Raw genomic sequence first — 19487 nt, 5'->3', positions numbered from 1 at the left:
AGTGCAGTGTGAATATCACACCGCCATCTAAAGAATAAGCATTCGTTGGTTTGCATCCTCGCAGCCAGAGCCGGAGGTCAGAGGTCAGCGAGCGACTCACTCACTTGGGATGCCGGAGACGAGCTTGAGAGGTCGCAGCACTCGCACAGGCCCTCAGGGTCCGAAGGTCGACCGGGATGTTCATGTGGGCGCCAGCTGTGGCCAGAATCCTACACACACACACACACACACAGAGACAGACGCACACACACATCGGGTCAACAGTGCGTTGTTTTCTCTCTTTTATCATCGGGTAAGACTCTAAATGAAAAAACGGACAGGGACGTCCTTTAGTATCTTTCCCTGGTGCCTCCTTCCTTTCTTGAAATGAATGTGGTTTGTATGTTAGAAACGACAGAAACAGGCAAAAGGAAACAAGTGGATGCAGCTCGAAGGCGAGTGATTTCAAAGGAAGAAAAGGTGAATTAATAAAGGGATTTGACGTCTGCCTGCACAGTAGATCTGCTCAGTGCCAGACGTGTGTGGCGAGAGACAAAGAATGCACAGCTACACCTGGCAGGCACGTCTACTCACATCCACCCACGCGCACATTGACGTCCCTCCACCTACACACAAACAATGGAAAGAACAGCAACAGGGGCAAACAACGGGCACGATCCCATGTGAATGCCTCCTGTAAGCAAGTAAGAAAAAAAAAAAACGTTCCAAACAAATCATTGCAACAGAGCCGCCGGAAGCCTGCAAACACGACATCCTCCATCAATCCGAAGCCACCGACAACCGCCCCAAAACGCCCCAAAACGCCCCAATAAATAACAAACCCCGCTGCGTGGTGTTTTAACCAGGTTGTAAAAAATGATCCTAGAAATCTTAATTGCTTCCAGATTTTGAAACAGCCGCAGATAGAAAATCTATTAACTCATAAAATCGTTGAGCAATGTTAGGGAGTGAGGGGGATGGTGCGTGTGTGTGTGTGTGTGTGCGTGTGTGTGTGTGTGAGAGCAGGGGGGTGGAAAGCACATGGCAGGAACTCAAGAGTAAGCCCACGCAGAATCTCTCCTGAAAGGCAGTGGGAGGGAGAGAGGCCGAATGAGCGAGTGAATGAAGCGAGGCCCCCGTTTGACACTGCCAAGGATGGAGCTGAAACGCTACGTCGCTACGCTGCGACCACTGATGACCTGCGGCTGGAGATCTGTTCTGCACCAGAGGCCCCCCCCCCCCACCCCGAGGTCCGAGGTGGTGATGACCAACGGCATCAGAAGGCGAATATTTATGTTCATAATGCACATACATGCAGTTTCCTGTACACGACAGCCTTTGAAACCACACTACCTTGCCTCGTGTCGGCTGAACGGATTCATTTCAAATATTTTGCATATTTATTCGCGCGCACATACACGCGTGAAATGAACGGATCAACGCGACAAACCGCGGACACAAACGAACCCTTTCCATTTGCCTTTCTGTTATTTTACGCCACTGATGAGGATGCCAAACAATCCCTTTAACTTCAGTGTGGTTATCAGGAGTAAGCGGGTTTTTAAATGTGCCTGAATGTGAGTGAGTGAGTGAGTGAGTGAGTGTATCAGACCCTGGAAGGGATGACACAGTGAGTGGGAGTCTGTGGAAATAGCCGTCCAATCCAACACGGCAAAGAGCGCGCGGCAGGCCGCGGCTCCTTCAAGGCTGCACTTTGAGCACAACAATTCAGTGGAGGCTTTGTCTAAATTAAAGCAAATATTCTCTCTGTTGGTCTTGTGAATCATCCCTAGACACAGACACGCACACGCACACACACACACACACGCACACACACGCACACACACACATCGATGCCATCTTCTTTTGTTTAGTTGAGAATTAGTTTTTTCCTGCAGAAACTAAATTCACTTGAAACAACCTGAAAACATGCAAACCAACATTTTCCTTCATGTATTTCTACTGTTTAGTCCCTACTTGCATCTTACATCTTTGAAAATACCCGAGTTGTGGTTTGGGGTAAAAAAACTTCCTGACTTCCTGCTTTGCTGCCGCCGTACTGAGGACCGAGTCGAGCTCCAATCCGGGTTATGAATTCCCCGCCTGTGCTCCGCAAGCCTGATTAATTTTGCCAGAAGATTGGTTTGAACACAAGCAGGAGACGCATTCCTCCGGTCCCTCTGCTGTGGTTCCTTTTCCTTGGTGGCCCCCCCAGTTAGCGGCAGAGAGAGAGAGAGAGAGAGAGAGAGATCCAGGATGCATTGGTGACCTTCTTGCGCGTTATGAAAAGGCCGGACCTCTGGGCTCCTCTGAAAGAAGGTCACCTTACAAAAAACGATCTGTTTGGATCTGGAGTCATTTTGATATCGTTTGATGCAACCACATTTTTCCTGCCTTCTGCATCCTTCAACGTGCCTGCGGCGTATTTCACATGAAAAAAAAATATCCCGGTTTGCAGGTGTGAAAACACAGCTGTGAAAGATAATATGTAATAAAAGAAAGAGAAGTATAATTTGACCAGGGCTTGGGTGGAGTGAGAAGAGAATACAACACCCCCCCCCCCCTCCCCCCACTAGAGATTCAACTCGGTAGCAATCCAGCCTGGAGTTGATGTTTGTGCTGAGAGGCTGATCCTTTCCTGTTGCGCCGCATTACACCAAACCCGGCTCTGGAGAGGCTGAATTCATTACATGCACAAAATGCAGCGTCTCCCACACACACAAACCTCTCCACCTACACGCAGAGCACCGCCAGGAACCACGGCGCCACAGCGGCATCACGTTGCTCGCTGTTTTTTTTTTCTTCGGGCACAGCTCTGCGAGTGGCGTCAACGCGACGCGGCGAACCAATTAGCGGCTTTTGAATTAAATCGGAAACTAAAAACAAAAAACGACTGCTCTGTTGAGCAATTCCATTTGCAATTTGACTCCTGGTTTCTAGGTTACAGAACTTATCAAACAGCAACATTAAGACGTGCACATGGTTTTAGTTACTTAATTAATCTGTTATTTTTCTTGCAACGTTGCGTAAAGCTAAAATGCTTAATGTGCAAGCAGCTGGTGCCTCGGAGACGGGTCACTGGTTTTAAAGGATTTTTTCACATTTGTGTCATAATTCTCTTTAAAGACGGCAATTATGTTTCTACTCCTGAATACATACAGGCGTGTTGATGACATCACCACAAAACACACGCCACGCGGACAGGAAGTCGGTCCGGCGAGAAAAACGATCCCCCCGCTGCCAACTTTGCTTCCACGTCCCGCTGTGCACTTGATGGGAAACTAACTCAAGACACGCACACACAGCCCCCCCCACCCCCGCCCCAGACGGGTGAATCCAGCAATACATGCAAACACACATGAGACGCCTCCTGTGTGTTATTCACCTGGCTAGAAGAGCCGTGACCCTCTGCTCCGTAACGGCGTGCTGGGAAAGATGGCCGATGTCACCCGGTAATTAAGTTGTTGGAACTGATCGAAAACGGTACCCGGGGGTGGGGGGGGGGGGGGGGGGGGGGGACAGCAGGTCCACTGGCAACGACCGGTACCTGGGGGCCTTTATGAATGGAGTGAGACGCTCACGAGTCATTTGGGAGACGTTTCTTTGCTAATCAAAGCGCGCGCGGCGACCTGTGTGCCTCAGGACACAGTTGACCAAGTTTCCGTGAATTAAATTGGTTTGTGGGTGAATTGTTCTGGCTTCTCCGTTTTTTGCTACACACTCGTCACTTAGATTAAGGATTTTAATTGAGCTCGTCGTCCCGGCAGATTCGTTAATATGAAACGGAGTGAATGCCGAAAGCGCTGCCCCAGTGGCCTCGATTTTATTCCCCAACCGACCTCTTCCACACATGTGTGTTTTCTTTTAAGTCTGACTTACTTCTACTGTGCCACCAGTGAGTGTGTGTGTGTGTGTGTACGGAGAGGAGATCAGCGTATGTTCGAACCGGAAAAATGTGTCAAGCAGGTGGCAGGAAACCAGGTCGCCACGGTTACAAGCCGCGGCTGGAATCGGCCCGAGATGATCGGTGGGCGGAACCCTTCAAGAACTTAAGCAACAGTCGAGTCCATTTTAAACGCCGTGTGACTCCACTGTTGGTTCATCACAAAGTGCTACTTCCCTCCTTCATTCATCAAAAAATGAATTTAGCTTCTTTTACTTTGTTTGACTGACATTTGGATGAAGTCGGCTTGTGTTCATCCTGTTCTTTCTCCTGTACGTTCCAATGGGAAAACATCTAACAAAACATCTGCTAAAAGTGCATCAAAAATAGCGACGGTTGTTGCGTAAGACGCGCCGATGTGTTTCGGAGGACTGTAATTGGGTTCACGGCTCCGAAACTCCAAACTGTTGCGCAACTTGCACCGCTGGCCTTCGAGTGATAGCCTACGCCGAAGCTCTATTCATAGCAACACCGATGGTGAAAAAAAACACACAACAGGAGCCGGTCAACTGTGTTACGACCACAACCTGCTGGAGAGTTGTGAGTAACGGGTCGTTGGGTTTGTTTTTTTTACGGGCAAACCGACGCCCGGTGAGAGACTTTCAAACATCCCACTGAGGCCGCTGTTTAATGCCGACGTAAGAAGACAGAGGAAGACGGAGATAAGCTGAGGAAGAGGAAGGTGGGGGGGGGGGGGGCAACGCACCAGAAGCGATCTTTCCTGCAGGGGAGTTGGTCGCAAGCGTTTGACTCGATTAATGCACGATTAATGCAGCGGGCCGCTCTCTCTGCCTCCCGCCCGTTCTCCCGCGTTCGCGCTTAATTCAGAGGTCCCCCGGCGAGGGAGGGGGTGGGGGGGGGCGAACCGGAGAGGGCTTTTAGACACGTCGGCCAATCCACTTATCCACCCACCCATCCCGGCCCTGCCATGGAAACGCACATGCTCCTTGCGTTGTGTTTCTCTGTGGATGCGTCCGGTGTTTAAAACATACCGTTTAAAACATACCGAATGCGCTAAATGGAGACTATTTAAACGACATAAAATCAACAAACGGAGACCCGCGTACGGGGGGCCATGCTCCGCTGAACACGTGTCAGACGAGAGAGGTGCAGCATGTGGGGGGGGGGGGGGGGGATTAAAAGCCTTTAAAATGCAGCACAAGCGTGCGTGCCAACAACAGCGACAAAGGCAGCGTCAACTGATCGATCAATAGCATGACATGGACTTTTGATGTTTAAAGGCTACCTTTCATGGGTTCCTTGCTAGATTCTAGAAGTCGTTTAGAATGAAGCTGGGAAGCTCTTTCTAACAAATTGATTATTGTAGTGTTTATTGATCCCACATGTACCAACCTGCTGCAGTACTTTCTTCATAATCGGTTCCATTAGTGGCTCAAGACATAGAAGGCACATTTTGCCTCAAAGGACATGAACGTTTTACCCTTTTTCACTTGTCAGAGCTAAGAAACTGTTGCTTTCTAGACTAGAGTTCAAAATAAGGAATGTAGTGATATAAAGCTCCTTTATTCAGAGCTAATTCAGAACAATACAAAGAGCGGATATTCCTTAGTGGACGACAACGTCTGCGGCAATTCAGGCGGTGCATCAGTGAAACACTCCTTTACTGCTAATGTCAGCGCTACTGTTAGCTCCAGCTCTGATGACGTCTTGTTTAATGCCGCAGAAAAGCATCAGTAAAAACCAAACGTTGCAGAACAAATAAAAATACCAGGTGTCACGTTCCAGGTTGTCATGGTGACCGAAAAGGAGACCCGGGGGGGCACGGCTAGCGGTAGCTTCCTGTGCTTATGCTAATGCTAAAGCTAAATGGTAAATAGATTTGAGTAGCGCCTTTCTAATCTCTAGACCAAAGGGCTTTCATATTACATGCTCACCCATTGACACCCTGATGACCTGCCCATCATCTGACTTCCAGCAACTCGGCTTTAAGTGTCTTTCCCACAACCAACGTGAACTAGAAGAGCAAGGGATTAGACCTCACATCCTCCCTCGGCTAAAGAATCCAAAAAAGCAAACGTGGTGTTACTGTACAATGAAAAGGGCAATGACAAAAGGTAGTAAACCCTGGAAGGAGCCTCCAGACAGAAGAAGGAGAAAAGAAAAATAGTATGAAAGCGTTGCAAGAACCTTACAGCCAATCCACAGTCTGCATGCTGCTGCTTCGCTGTGATTCGATTGGCTCGCCGTCGGAGTGCAGGCGATGTTCAAAGAAGTGGATCAGAGAGAAATTTGATTCCCGCTTCCAAAAAACAGACTTTGCCAGTATGCTGCTTGGCAAGTGGTCACTTGGTGGTAATATGTTGACCATGTTTACAACAAACATTTCTCACATCCAACGCCACTCACCCGCTCAGCACGACTATGAAGTCCATGACGTTCCAGCCGTTCCTCAGGTAGGAGCCTTTGTGGAAAACGAAGCCGAGGGCCAGCAGCTTTATGGCCGCCTCGAAGCAGAAGATCCCGATGAAGTACGGCTCCGTCTTCTCCTGTGGAAGGAACGGACGGCACCAATGTCGTCACGGTGTGGAGCTCATTTTTTAACAGTCGACGTTCTCGTGCACTTCTTCTCTTCCTCACCAGTCTCTTGGCCATGGGGGTCTTATCCTCTCCGGGGAGGTGCTGCTCCAGGGCCAGGACCACACAGTTGGCGGTGATGGTGGCCAGGATCATGTACTCAAATGGTGTAAAGGCCACAAAGTTAAGGAAAGCTTTTTTTTTTTTTTACTTCAACACAAAGAGGAAACTACAAGCGTACAAAAAAAACTAATTCTGATGCAAATAGATGCCATATATTGTCCCTCATTAAACATATTATGCATATTGTAAGTTAAACAAGCCTTAAACAGCAGTGGCGTTATTCTTGATCCAGATATACAATATTTTTTCTGAATTCCAAAAATACTTGAAAGAGCATTTGTGGGTGGTTTAGAGCAAAAGAGGGGAAAAAAAGACCTAGATGGCTGGATGATTACATGACAGATGAATTATGGCACGGTTCATATTCTCTGGTGTTTGAGGCAATCTGTTAGAGAGACGGCAGTATCCATGGCAACGTGCTTTTAAAAGTGTTCTTCACTAAGAGGAGAAAGAGGCAGGTTAGGGAGGGAACGAGAGCGCCGTCGACACGGCTGGTTCAAACTACACAAACTACACAAACTACAGCGTCACACGGCGCATTTACTCCAGTGTGTCACAGCCTCCGCGACTGGTGGAGAAACCGACTGGTTTACTCCATCGCGAGGCCACACAAACCGCCGCGACGTCGCCTTTTGGCGGACCAGAAGCAAACAGCGCGTCCAACCACAGCACAAGCACACAGTCGGGTTTTTCAGGAGTGTGTTAATGACGTCATTTTTTTTAAGCAGAAATGTTGACCACAATGTAGTTCCAGCTCCTCTGTCTCATGTGACGATTAAATGTTTGCTCGAATACTTTCTTTCAGGCTGACCTCAAATCATCCATATGCTTCACAACTGGATCCCCTGCACGAACTTTAAATGGGAACACGGCTCTCACCTCGTTTTTCTGCGGGAAACCTGTTTCCGGACTCACCTGTCACAGGTGTAATCGGAAGTGAGAGCACATATTGGCGTCTATTTGTGCTTTCTGTAGGTTTTGAAGCTTCGAAGTTCATGCCATTTTCGAGGTGCTCCTGGGTAATTTTCTTAGGAATGGCGCGTAACTCGGCCAATTTTTTTCTCACGTCGGAAACATCTGTGTGTGTGTGTGTGTGTGAGTGTGTGTTCATGGGCCCTGTGGATACAGTATACGTGCACATGTGTGAACCAGCATGCGCCCCTGGTGACTCTGCCCCAACACTCGTCTATGTTTGTGACTTTCAGGTTCCCCCCCCCCCCCCCGGATGTTATTAATTTCCCTGTGTTGAGTGAAATGGGGTCAGTGACTCACAGAGGAGGGCTGCGATGGGGGGGCCCCCGGGACCCACACTGACTCACGGATCCACGTCGTCGCCATTGACCACAGGACAATAGCTGGAGGGGGAAATACTTAAAGTAAATCTTGCCCCCCTCCAGCTGCCCTTTACTGTCAGTTACCTGCAGCAGAGAGCGCGCTGGTTGGGGAAAAATCACATACAGGTATCCATCTCAGCTGAAGGAAATGGAGGGGGGGGGGTATCTAGGCTCTACTTGGCACTTTTATCTCAATTTGTGGCTGTTTCTATTTTTATTTTTTTTAAGAAATGCAGCAAATCAGTACGATTAAAGCTCTAAATGTTTGGTATTATTTTTAGAAAAAAATTACTTCAATGATTCAAAATAATGACTATTAACTTCTGCAGTTACTTAATCAAAATTAAATTCTTAGTGGAGATGGTTCATATTAATAATTGAACCGTAATGGGTCTTTGTGTATAAATGTAAAATACCTGGCCAGCAGTGATGTCAATTCTTTTCAGAATGCATTAAATCTATTGATTGCTTTTGAGATGTTTCTATGCCTTCTATAAAGAAGTATCCACCCAAGTTTTCCAACACCTGCCTTGAAGATACCTCGTATTGTCTGATCAATGGCCAAAAACCCCACAGATATCAAGCATAGAAGAATACACAACAAACAGAAGCACACTGGAGCAGGAGATTCTGTACGGCTCGATGCGATTAATCGACTGTTGATGCACATAGACGGTTCATTTTCTCTGGCAGGAATCGATACAATCCTTTCACCCAACAATTCGTCCTCCAACAACGGGCAAAAGAACGTGTGAGAAACACCATACTGTAACACTCCCATCGAGTTGTGCACGGATATATAAAATCGAACAAACACCATCGCAGCGAATGCAAATGCATCAGTTTTTCACTTGCAGTCTCTAAAGTTGCGACGCTGTGAGCAATATCTGGATCTCACCCGGCCAATACTCTGACATGTGCTGCTTTCACAGCCCACGATCCACCGCAGTACCACTGGCCAGCTCTCTCCCACATACCTCTACCTCTGTGATACCCGACAGTCACATCACCGGGCTGCCTGGCCAGCGAGTCTTGACCACTTTGCCCCACTCCCACACGCAAAAAACAGAGCCCGCGGTTAGGTAACAGCGGGAGACTGGCATGCTGCACTGAAGGGGGTGTAAGACAGGAGGAGCAGTGGGTAGATATGGCAACTGAGTGATGCTGTTTGAAAATGTAAAAGCATTGCGCGCAATTTATCGGGGAATTAAAAACAGATCTGAGTGAACAAGGCAAGGAGACTAAATGGATTCTGATGCTTGGGCTGTAGTTGGTGGCTCTCCACGTTCCTACATTTCTGCACCCAGCATTCATGTTGAATGAAATGGCTGCACCTGCTGAGAAAACAACACAGCTGATCTTTGCTCCAGCTGCAGAAGTTGAGGGGGGGGATAAGCCGCTGTGGATGCGGCGTATTTGAACTGACACCCACTCGCGGGTCAAGTTCATATTCCAACGAGCACCAGAGCAGCAGAGCTGTTGCCCACACGCCACCCCCACAGCGAGCAGAGCCGGCTTCTAACAATCACCACATGCTAACTTTTTTGCGTCTTCACGGGGGCCCTGAGGGCAAATTACACCTGGGGGGGGGAGTCTCCGGGCAGACTTAAAAGAGAAGAAGAATGAATGAATTAATCTCCTGATTTAACTACCAGCTGAAAATCATAATGCAGATGAGAATGCACCAAACATGTGAAGTGGTTAAGCAAAAACACAGCAACGAGACGCGCACTCAAGGGACTCTTCTTCTGTCGGTCATTAAGAGCTGCGGGCTTTTAATGACCGTCGCTGTCCGCGGTGCTGAACTCACAACGCGCGCCTTCTCTGCGCCGCGTTTCCCCCACGGAAGGATATGGCCACTCGATGATCCGCCTCGCGGCTCTCCTCATGATGTTGTCCTCCGCGAATATGAAGAGCGCCCTGTTGACGGTGAGGCAGTTCTGCCGGTGGGGGACGGGGTTGTACATGGCCATGGTCCGGGCCCGCTGAGCCTTGGCTTGCCTTATGGAAGCCGTGAGCCCCGCGGCCACCGCCGCCGCGTCCTGTTCCTCGCCGCCGCGCTCCGCGTCCCCGTCTCCGGAGTCCACCGCGCCGGGCGCGAACTCGTCTCCGAAGCGAGCCATTCTGCAAAAGAGACGAGGAGACCACCGGCTTAGATTTGGGGTTTTTTTTCGGTAAGTGGAGCGAAGTGGAGCTACTTGGGAAAATAAAAGAAGAAGGATCCACCTTTAAATCCGGTGACCGCTTTTCGAGCGCCAATATTCCCCAAAAAGTTGCAGATTCTTATCACTCCATTTCCACAAGAAAAAAAAACCCGGATTATATCATTGAGTCGGATAATATTCTAGCAGGGAAAAATCCATTTATTTAAAGACGAATCAGGCGAACAGGCTGCAAAATGTGGTCATCTCTGATTTTCCCATCGGTTAAACAGCGCGTTACAACCAGCTCTGAGCAACTTTTAATGTGCGCCTGTAAACTCCACGTCCACTGAGTCACTACCTATCGAGTTTCTACCAACACTACTTCGGGATCTGACAACGTGGCGGCTGCGTGATCCAAAACTACTCTGAGCTCATCGGGGAGAGAAATCCGAGGGAAGTCTTCGCAACTTTTACGCATCTTTACGACCCCGGTGAACTTGACAAAAGGAAGAACTCGCGTGAAAGGGAGCCCGTTTAACCGATTCTTTAAATTATAATGACAAAGGAAGAAGAAGAAAAAAAACTGCACACGAGGTAATTCTCAGGTGATCCTTCGGCCGTTTCACCTGCTGGAGAATGAACAGGCAGCCAAGCAGCGCATCAGCACCGGCGGCTCCCTCCCACTGTCAAATCTCATGATGGAGGTTTCAAAATCTATCTGAATGAAGGCTGGTGGAGAGGAGGGACATACATTTTGTAACCATAGCAATTAGAGTTTGCTGAGGATGAACAAAAAACAGTCTAAAAAAAAGGAGAGGGAAAAAAAAGAGCATATACACAGCAGGCTGTGTGGGTATCAAAAGCATTATGTAAATATGTTAGTGGGTGCAGTGGCAAAGTGTGAAATTATATTACAGACAATGCACAGATTGAGACAAACAATTACCTAAAGGTGATTTATAGCAAAGGGGGCTCGCTCACCCCCCCCCCCCCCCCCCCCCCTCCCCAGCAGTATTGTCATATTTTCATTAATGGAGACAGAATTGCACTATTAGAAACATTTACAAACTAGGCCATTGTGCTAATATTGGAGTAAAAAATAGAGCATGAAATAGATCGTAGGGCTGCTCCCTTTTTGAAGGGGTCGTTTTCGTGCTCAGTGCCACAAGTGAGACCTCGTTGGGCGACCCAGGCTCTCTCGCTCCATCTGCTGCTCCCCTCCCTTCCCCACCGCTCCCCGAAGATGACCACGCCGCCCCCCCCCCCCCCTCCCCCCCCCCCACGGACGCCGTGTTGTCCAATCAAGCTTGTTTGCCCACTTCAAGCCAACGCAACAAAAAAAAATCAACCCGGGTCCATCGCCCCCTGACACGTGACGCGACCCCCCTTCCGCTGGCCGACAGCAGCAGCACAGTGCAGGTATCAAAGTGTGCAGACGGGCAGCGAGAGGGGTGGCAGAGGGAGGGAGGGAGGTGGGGAGGGGGGGGGGGGGGGGTTGCAAAAGCGAGCCAAGACAGAGTGACAAATATATGCTTGGCAAACAAGTCGAGATCTGGGGGAGAAGAGGGAGAAAAGCAAATCGATTTAACATGATGTGAATGAGTCCATCTCGTCCTAATCTGCATGAAGCAGGCGGGCGTGTCACTTTCATGCAAAGCAGGAAGCAACAAAAGGCCACACTGACCTATTCAGTGCAGCATGTAGGATGTAACGGGGGGGGGGGCAATTAGCACTTGGTTTACAATCTGCTATTCTGCAACATATCCCACAATCACTTTCTTTTGAACTAAAAATGGAATTCATTACAAAAAATAATGCACTTGTTTGTAAACTAACGGAAAATATTTCCCCATCTATGCAAACAGTACATTTCTGTGTGTGTGTGCGTGTGTGTGTGTGTGTGTGTGTGTGTGTGTGTCTGTCTCTCGCTCTCTCTTTGCTGTTGTTTCCATAGCGACATCGCTCTCTTGAATTCCTGCGCCGTTCGTTCTTTTCATTTGTGCCAACAAAAGCAATGTTGCACAATGGAGCGACCTCTCCCTATACACACACACACAAACACACACACACACACACACACACGCCTTGCCTCCAGCAGGGCCATTGCACAATCAGGAAGCAAACTGACGTCCTCGCCACTACAAGGTGTAGATGCGTGATCGGCCGCGCTCTGCTTTAGGAGGATGTCCTGGCTTTTGTCTCCTCTCGTGCTCACAGCCTACTCAAAGGCGTCCTAAAAAAACAGCTCACGTGAACCGTCGGCGGATCAAAGCGGAGGAGCTCACGTCACATTTGGCTCCGACCCCCATCAAAGTTTTAATGGTGAAAACGTGTGTGGAGAGGAAAAAAGGGGGCCCGCGCTCAGCTGATTTAAGGGGTAAAACGGTGCCTTGCTACCTCCATGCTGTGTTTCTATGGACCGTCGCGTCTTCAGAAATAGCTCGCAGGAAGACAGGCGAAGGAGGGGGGGGGGTTGGGGGGGGGCTGCGGGTGACACGCAGCGCGGGTTCAAACGTTAATGGGCTTATACTTTGTGCTACAACACTGAAGAGCTTTTATGTAATTGCAGACAGCCTTTCATCCTGCAATGACTGGAGTGGTTTTAGCATTTTATTTTTCTTGCTGTTGCCTGGCAACAGACATCCTCTCATACTGAGTTGTGTCAGTTTAATTCGACCAATAACCGCCACTTTTTCATTGCTGATTGGCGTGACACCGTTTCCCTTGAAGCATATTAACGTTAATGTTACGACGGATAAATCTTACAACCGTGAAGATCAACACCTAAATGAGGACCAGAATATGTTGCACGTTCAACAGTGGAAGTTTCTTTTGTAAGAAAAAATAACTTTCCTCAAAGGTCATATCGTGCAGAAATGTGATATCACTCATTGATCTTGTATTTTTCACAAAATTAAAATTGCAGTGACAGTTATCGTTCAAATCCACAATGTCCAAATTGAGCGTCTGAGCTCTGAATGCATCGTCGGACGGTTTCCTGTTGCTCTTCTACTTTGATTCCCTAGCATCCCCTAATGGACAAATGACCGCAACACATGCAGAGTTGTGTGTTATATATGTTCAGCTGTCCTTTTCTTGGTCTCCATGTTTAATGTGTTGTGCTCTGATGGGGGCGGGAGCTACTCGACACTGCGCAGGTTAAAAACAAGAGCCTTTGCCAACGTTAGGGATCAAGGACGAAAGGCCGACATAAGACATAATGTGGGACATAAGACATAATGTGGGACATAATGGCAGACACAAAAGTGTAAGATAAAGATGGAGAGCAGGTGAGGGAATGACAGTGAAGTGGGTTTGAGTGGGTGATGGAGGTAAAGAGAAATCAGACGATGTAGGAAGGACGATGGGGGCTAGTTGGCGGGTTGGCGAGGGGGGGGGGGGTTGGGGGGGCTACACTGATGGAGTACCACTCTTGAGTGGAGTGGTTGGAAGCAGATAATCAGAGCGATGGGGGCTCCTGAGTTTGAAAGTTCACATGCGAGCACCCTCAGCTCCGCCATTAAAACCGCTATCCAGCATCTGATTACAGCAGACAGCAAGGCGTTAAAACACAAAAGAAACATCCATTGGACTGGTGAAAGCAGAGAGAAATGATTTGGTGAAGAATTGGCGAACACAAAGGAAGCCTCACACGTTTGAAACTAGTGATTGCCAGATGAAGAGAGACACTTGTTGTTGTTGTTTTGTTGCACACACTTAAAAGATTTGAACATGCAAACCACTGGCGGCACTAAGGAGCCACGTTTTGAGGGCGGCTCGGGACGTCTTCTATGCGTGATTTGATGAACATTACTCACAGTCATCACCAATTGGAAGAGACGTAGGAAATGTAGCGCTGCGCCAACTGAACAATGCAGGTTTCAAATGTTTTCTTTCTGCTTTCTTTGAATATTTGGTTTTTGCAGATGTTTTGTGAGGAAGGAGATGCATTTTTTAAGAACACAAGGACACACAAAATGCTTTCTGCCTTTCATGTAATAATTATTCAGGCAGGTGATTTAAGTTGAGTTGACACTTTAACATTAGGCGCGGTAATGAGTTTTTTTTTTCAAAGTTAAAGTCATTTAAGGTGCCCTCTTGTGGACTCTTCGGGGAAATAATCTCCTCCAATCACGAGCGTGCATTCGCCCAGCGAAGAGGTTGCATAGGCGCAGACAGCCAATCAGGATGTGCCCACCCGGAATATACCAGAGTCTAACAGGTCATGGTCACAAGTGTGAGAACCCTCACCCCGCAGCGGCGGAGCGACAGGGCCCTTCCTGTAGAGGGCGCCACCTGTGCTCATAGGTGGATGCAGAGGAGGAACGTCTGCCCTTCTACAACGTGACGTCATCTCTGACCAACATGAATCACCCATTTAACCCAATGTTCATTTAAACGTCATAAACGATTGTAGCTTAATATTAGGCAGTGGTGTCCTAAGTGGCCCGGTGCTTTGGATCTGCTGAAGCGTGGCATACGTGCCAACCTTGAGACCTCAGAATTAGGGAGATATTCAAAAGGATCGGGGGGGGGGGGGGGGTATCATCATATATATATCACACAAACGCAAAGAAAAATGTAATTCATTTTTTTCACAAATTCAATTCCTTAAGGGGTCTCCTCAGGAGGTTAGACTCTAATTTGTACAATAACAACAACACTACTCTACTTATGGTTGTATTTGAAGGTGCTTCGCAGCCTGTAGCACCGCCCTTGAAGAAGCGCAGCTATGAGCAGCACCTGTGAAATTCAATTTGCAGGAAAGGGGGGCGTGTCATCGCACGGATGGCACCTGTAGCCATGACACCTCTTTGCTAAGACACGAGTGGCAGATGCAAGATTGCCCCTCCACGTTAGTCTCATCTTTTTCCGTTCTAATTGCAGCGCTTGACTTCAAGGTGTAACCTGTAATTATTATTATTATTACCAGTGACGGATGGTGTAGCAATATTGTTGTCCGGGTAGAAATCGGGAGAAATTTGGGAGAAAGGTCGGTACAGGAGATTTTCGGGAGGGGTTTTGAAATTCGGGAGTCTCCCGGAAAAATTGGGAGGGTTGACATGTCTGTCCACAGGTCACTTTCACGAGAGTTGGATGCGTCATGGCAGAGGAAGCACAGGTGCAATTAATAACAAAAACCAAATCGGATGGAACAGAGCGATCTTTCCGTTCACTCTCGGTCTTGGACCTCGTTTGACGTTTAGAATCGAGGTTTTGGGGCTTCCCTCTGTTTGTTTGTAATGACTGACCTTGACCTCCAATGGCTGTCCTTTCACCCCGGACACGTTCCTCCTCCTCCTCCTCCACGGAGACGCATCCTCTCCACACATGCAATTTAAGAGGGCTCCTGTGCCTCTGAATCTCTTTCATACTTACTCCCACTCCTTCCTGCGGGCCTGCGGCGTGCTCTGGATCTTGTGAGCCTGGTGCGCCATTATGATGTCTTTCTGCTCCACGAGGCCCCCGCGCCGCCGCTGCATGCCGTGGGGGCTCAGCGACCCCGAGCCCTGGTCGGACGAGGCGTCGTCCTGAGCGCACGGCACGTCGAAGCTGGCGGCTCGAGGGGGCAGCCCCAGGCACTCGGGGAGGGCGTGGGGCACCTGCAGGGAGCTGGAGCGGGCTGCCTGCGCCAGGCCGTGCCGGGGGCTGGCGCCCGACGTCCTCCAGGGCTCGGGCTCGGGGAGGGACAGGGAGGACTGGGCGTGCATCCGTCCAGCTGGACCGGAGCCGGACGGGGACAGGGGGCCCGGCGAGAGGGAGCGGGAGAGGGACTGGTCTGAACTGGTGAGCATCTCTGCAGAGGACGGCGGGCGGGGGGCGGGGGCGTCACCATAATGCTGCAAGACGAGACAAAAGGGGGGGAGACGGGAGGAAGCGTTTATGAGTGAGAACTGGTGACACACATGAAACATTTCACATCCAGCCTGCCCCCCCCCCCCTCCCCCTCTCATTGTCTATTTTTAGCAGCGATAGAAGCTTGGCTCTATAGCGACCGCAGAGTCTACCACATTGATCCGGATCGAACGAGTCCAGCCCGCTTCCGCGTGGATTTATGGTCCCCAGAGGATACATTTCATTACTGTACCTGTCTCAGATACCAAAAGTAGGATTTTTAATTCACTTATCGTCTCACATTTTACAGCCAGATAAAGTCACAGCTTCAAAACGAATCAATGCAATCATGTTATTGGTCTTCTTCTAAATGAGCCCCTCTGAAATGCCCAATGTTCATGGAGGCAAAAGACAAGAAGGAACAAAAGCTTCAACCCAGCAGTAGTAGCAACAGTATTGTATTGGAGAAGGACACATTGGACACTCCACTTTGTTGCTTAAACTTGGTTGTTTCCAGAAGATTGAACCCATGGAATAAGACGACGCTGCCATTGTGTGTGTGTGTGTGTGTGTGTGTGTGTGTGTGTGTGCGCGTGTGTAACCGAGACAGAGAAAGAATGAGGGAGATGAGATGGCCTGGCTGAAAAACAGCAAGTTTGAGGCGAGCCAGTCAGAGACAGAAGAAACGAGTTTTTTTTCCCCCCCACTCAGCCGACGCAGAGCTGAATCGGAAGGCGCGGTGACTCACGCGCACGCTGCGGGGCTTCCTCCGACATGACCCCCCCCCCCTCTCACCTCCCCACCGGCCGAACGCACAAGTTCAAAAACACAGCCAGGTCAAGTCGCCAGGTGAGAGGTGATGAAATCGCTCGGTGGCAACGCGCACGTCTCCAGGGAGCAAAAGCATTCAGGTTCTCCCGCGTCGATCCGCCACGTTGCGTTAAAAAGGACGCGCACGCAAAGTGGTGCGGTGCGGTGCGGTGCGAGAGGTGAGAGCAGCGCTGCGGGGCGCCCGGACACAACCATCAGCTGTGTGACAGCTGTTGTTATAAATAATCAAATGATTCCCTGATCGCCTCTAATTAGCGCACTGAAGCAACTGGCAGCCCCCCCCCCCTCTCCCCCTCCTCTCCCACACACCCCCTCACACCCTCGTTAACAGGTATTGTTCATTAGGATGCTGTTATTTTTTGGTAATTCTTTTGGAAGTGTTTGATTTGATGAATAAGTGAAGGGAAGAATGAAGGAGGGGGGGGGGTTGAACGCAGCGCGCGAGACACCGCGGAACATTTCGATATAAAAGTAACGCAACGACCGACGGATCCGAGGTGCGTGGTTTTCCGTTACCTTGCTCCTTCATCGTTCAGGTGGATCCTCCGAATCCCGCCGCTCCCACTCGCTCCAAGTTTACACGTTTACACGTTGATTTGAGGGACGTTTCTTCTTCTTCTTCCTCTTCCTCTTCCCCTGAGTGGTGATCGCAGCTCGTGTTTTTTTTTTTTTTTGTCTATAAATACCGCGGCGTGGCCGGCAGCCAGAGGAGCGCGGCTTCACGTACACACAGGCGCGGGGACAGGAGCGAGGCACGCGGATACATCACCGTCATCCATCACCGGCGGAGCGACTCCACGCCGCGAACTTCACTCCAACAGTCACCCGCTTATTCCAGCCGCTCACCTGCCCCCCCCCCCCCCCCTCCCCAACCCCCCCCCCCCCCCGCAGCGCGGAGTCATTCATTTGTTTGTTGTTGGTAAACGAGATTCATGCAACAGGTGCGCGTTTTGGTTACAGTGCGCGTTGAAGTGAGTCGGGTGTGTGTGTGTGTTTTTTTTTAACCACTAGATGGGGGACTAAAGCCGCCGTACCTGACGCACGCACAGCAGGTGCAGCGAGAGAGGAGCTGCACTGATGTCACAGGTATAAAGTGACTGGAACAGCAGGGCCGGCACGGGCCTTTTGGGGGGGCCACAGCTGTACGTTTTTTTTTTTTTTTGCCCCCACGACAAAAATACGATTAAAAAAGTGTCCAGATCCTTAAGGTATAAAAGAAGTGGAAACAAAGATATATTTTTCAGTACTATTAGAATCATAGTATTGGATTATTATTGCTAATACATGAACATGTAACGAATCAATGGGAGGAGCTGAAATGTTTTATCAGATCCAAATAGTTACTTGCAGAAAGGGTCAGGAATCTATACATGAAATGTATGTACATTCACATTTTCTCTTTAGCTGACACTCTTACAGCATTCAGCCAAAAGTGTACAAGCAACGAGAATCAAGAAAGTATGATTTCTTCCAGAAAGACAAACTACAAAGTGCTTTAAGTCAGTGCCATATACGTGCTAATAAAGTGACGAAGTGACTAAGTGTACAAGCAACAATGAGTGGCACGTCATTGTCTTTCTTGTGATTTATTAGAAAGGATCTGTTCTTGAATTATTCATTAGTACAATAGTTTTTTATCAGTTTGATTAAAAAAAGTATATCAGAGGGACGCTGCATGTAAGTAAATATACAGTTGAATATTTTTGCAGAAGGAACTTTGGATATACCTTCACTTCACAAACAAGAAAACAGCATTTAAAAGTCTATTTTTGCCATTTTTTTGGCAGCAAATCCAGGCCATGAATGTGAACATAAATATGAAACACATGTCGGGTGTTTTCTTCCTACATTCCCTCAGTCTCCTCAACTCTCTGCTCGATTGTCTCCATAAACCTCAGTGTCTCCGCATTGTCAGACGTGTCTCTGCGGGTCTTTTTTTCCTAGTGTCCCCGATGCCATATTGTGTGAATTAGACATGGATTTATGTAATCTAGCAGAATCATCACTGTGAGGAAATAATTGCCGTCTTATCCTGCAGGCGGCCAAGTGGATGCATGACGCGGAGACGCCAAGCAGAGACATATTAGAAATGAACCATAGATGTGTGCGTGTGTGTGTGTGTGTGTGTGTGTGTGTGTGTGTACTAGCGGACAGAAATGGAAACGGTTCCTTCTCAAATATCCCTGAGATGTGAAGACTCGATCCGAGCTTCATTCTGTCAAAGTGAAGTTGTGTTTTAGAGATTCACTCGAGTTGTTACGCGGATCTTGAAGTCCTTTAGAACAAAAAATAGAAATCCTTCATGAACAGAAACGATGATTGGATTTCATCTGGTTACATTTGGAGTAAGAAAATGAAAATAACAGAAGTAGAAGTATGTTTTCTTTTGTTAATATTGATCTATGGTGAGTTCCTGGAGTCAGTTTTTCAGAGTAAATATAAGGTGAACTTAGATACTGACGCCCCTCAGGAGCTTCTTTTGTGACAAAGAGGCTTCTGTCTAAAATGGCAAAGAAGGGAAAAATGTATTTTAATCATCAAGTCAATTTATTTTCATATTTTAAAATGCAAAGGACATAACAGGATTTGAGAATAAATCCAGGGTTGAGTGCACAAAAATGTTTCACTGCAAGCGATTATGTACAAGAAAGAAATCAACAAATCTCTACAGGATCCAACAGGTACTGCATCGATATTTAGAGTCGACTCTTTGAACCCAACAACGTAGACTAGACGGGACTTGGATTCGTTTGATTTACGGGA

General features: G+C 48.5%; 1 protein-coding gene across 1 annotated transcript in view; it reads right to left on the bottom strand.

Annotated features, from left to right (window-relative positions):
• Positions 1-17545, bottom strand: part of LOC119205091 (voltage-dependent R-type calcium channel subunit alpha-1E) — a 35176-nt gene extending 17631 nt beyond the window's left edge. Inside the window, exons 1-6 of the mRNA XM_062557844.1 lie at positions 17241-17545; positions 15438-15898; positions 9770-10038; positions 6521-6627; positions 6290-6429; positions 105-209 (exon numbers count right to left, since the gene is read on the bottom strand). Coding sequence (XP_062413828.1) covers positions 105-209; positions 6290-6429; positions 6521-6627; positions 9770-10038; positions 15438-15853 — 1037 coding nt within the window. The 5' untranslated portion in view covers positions 15854-15898; positions 17241-17545. The remainder of the gene's footprint in view (positions 1-104; positions 210-6289; positions 6430-6520; positions 6628-9769; positions 10039-15437; positions 15899-17240) is intronic.
• Positions 17546-19487: the final 1942 nt, after the last annotated feature.

The sequence above is a fragment of the Pungitius pungitius genome, chromosome 15, assembly GCF_949316345.1.
Source record: "Pungitius pungitius chromosome 15, fPunPun2.1, whole genome shotgun sequence".
NCBI lineage: Eukaryota > Metazoa > Chordata > Actinopteri > Perciformes > Gasterosteidae > Pungitius > Pungitius pungitius.
The sequence above is the reverse complement of the archived record's forward strand: the minus strand, read 5'-3'. Positions and strand labels throughout refer to the sequence as shown.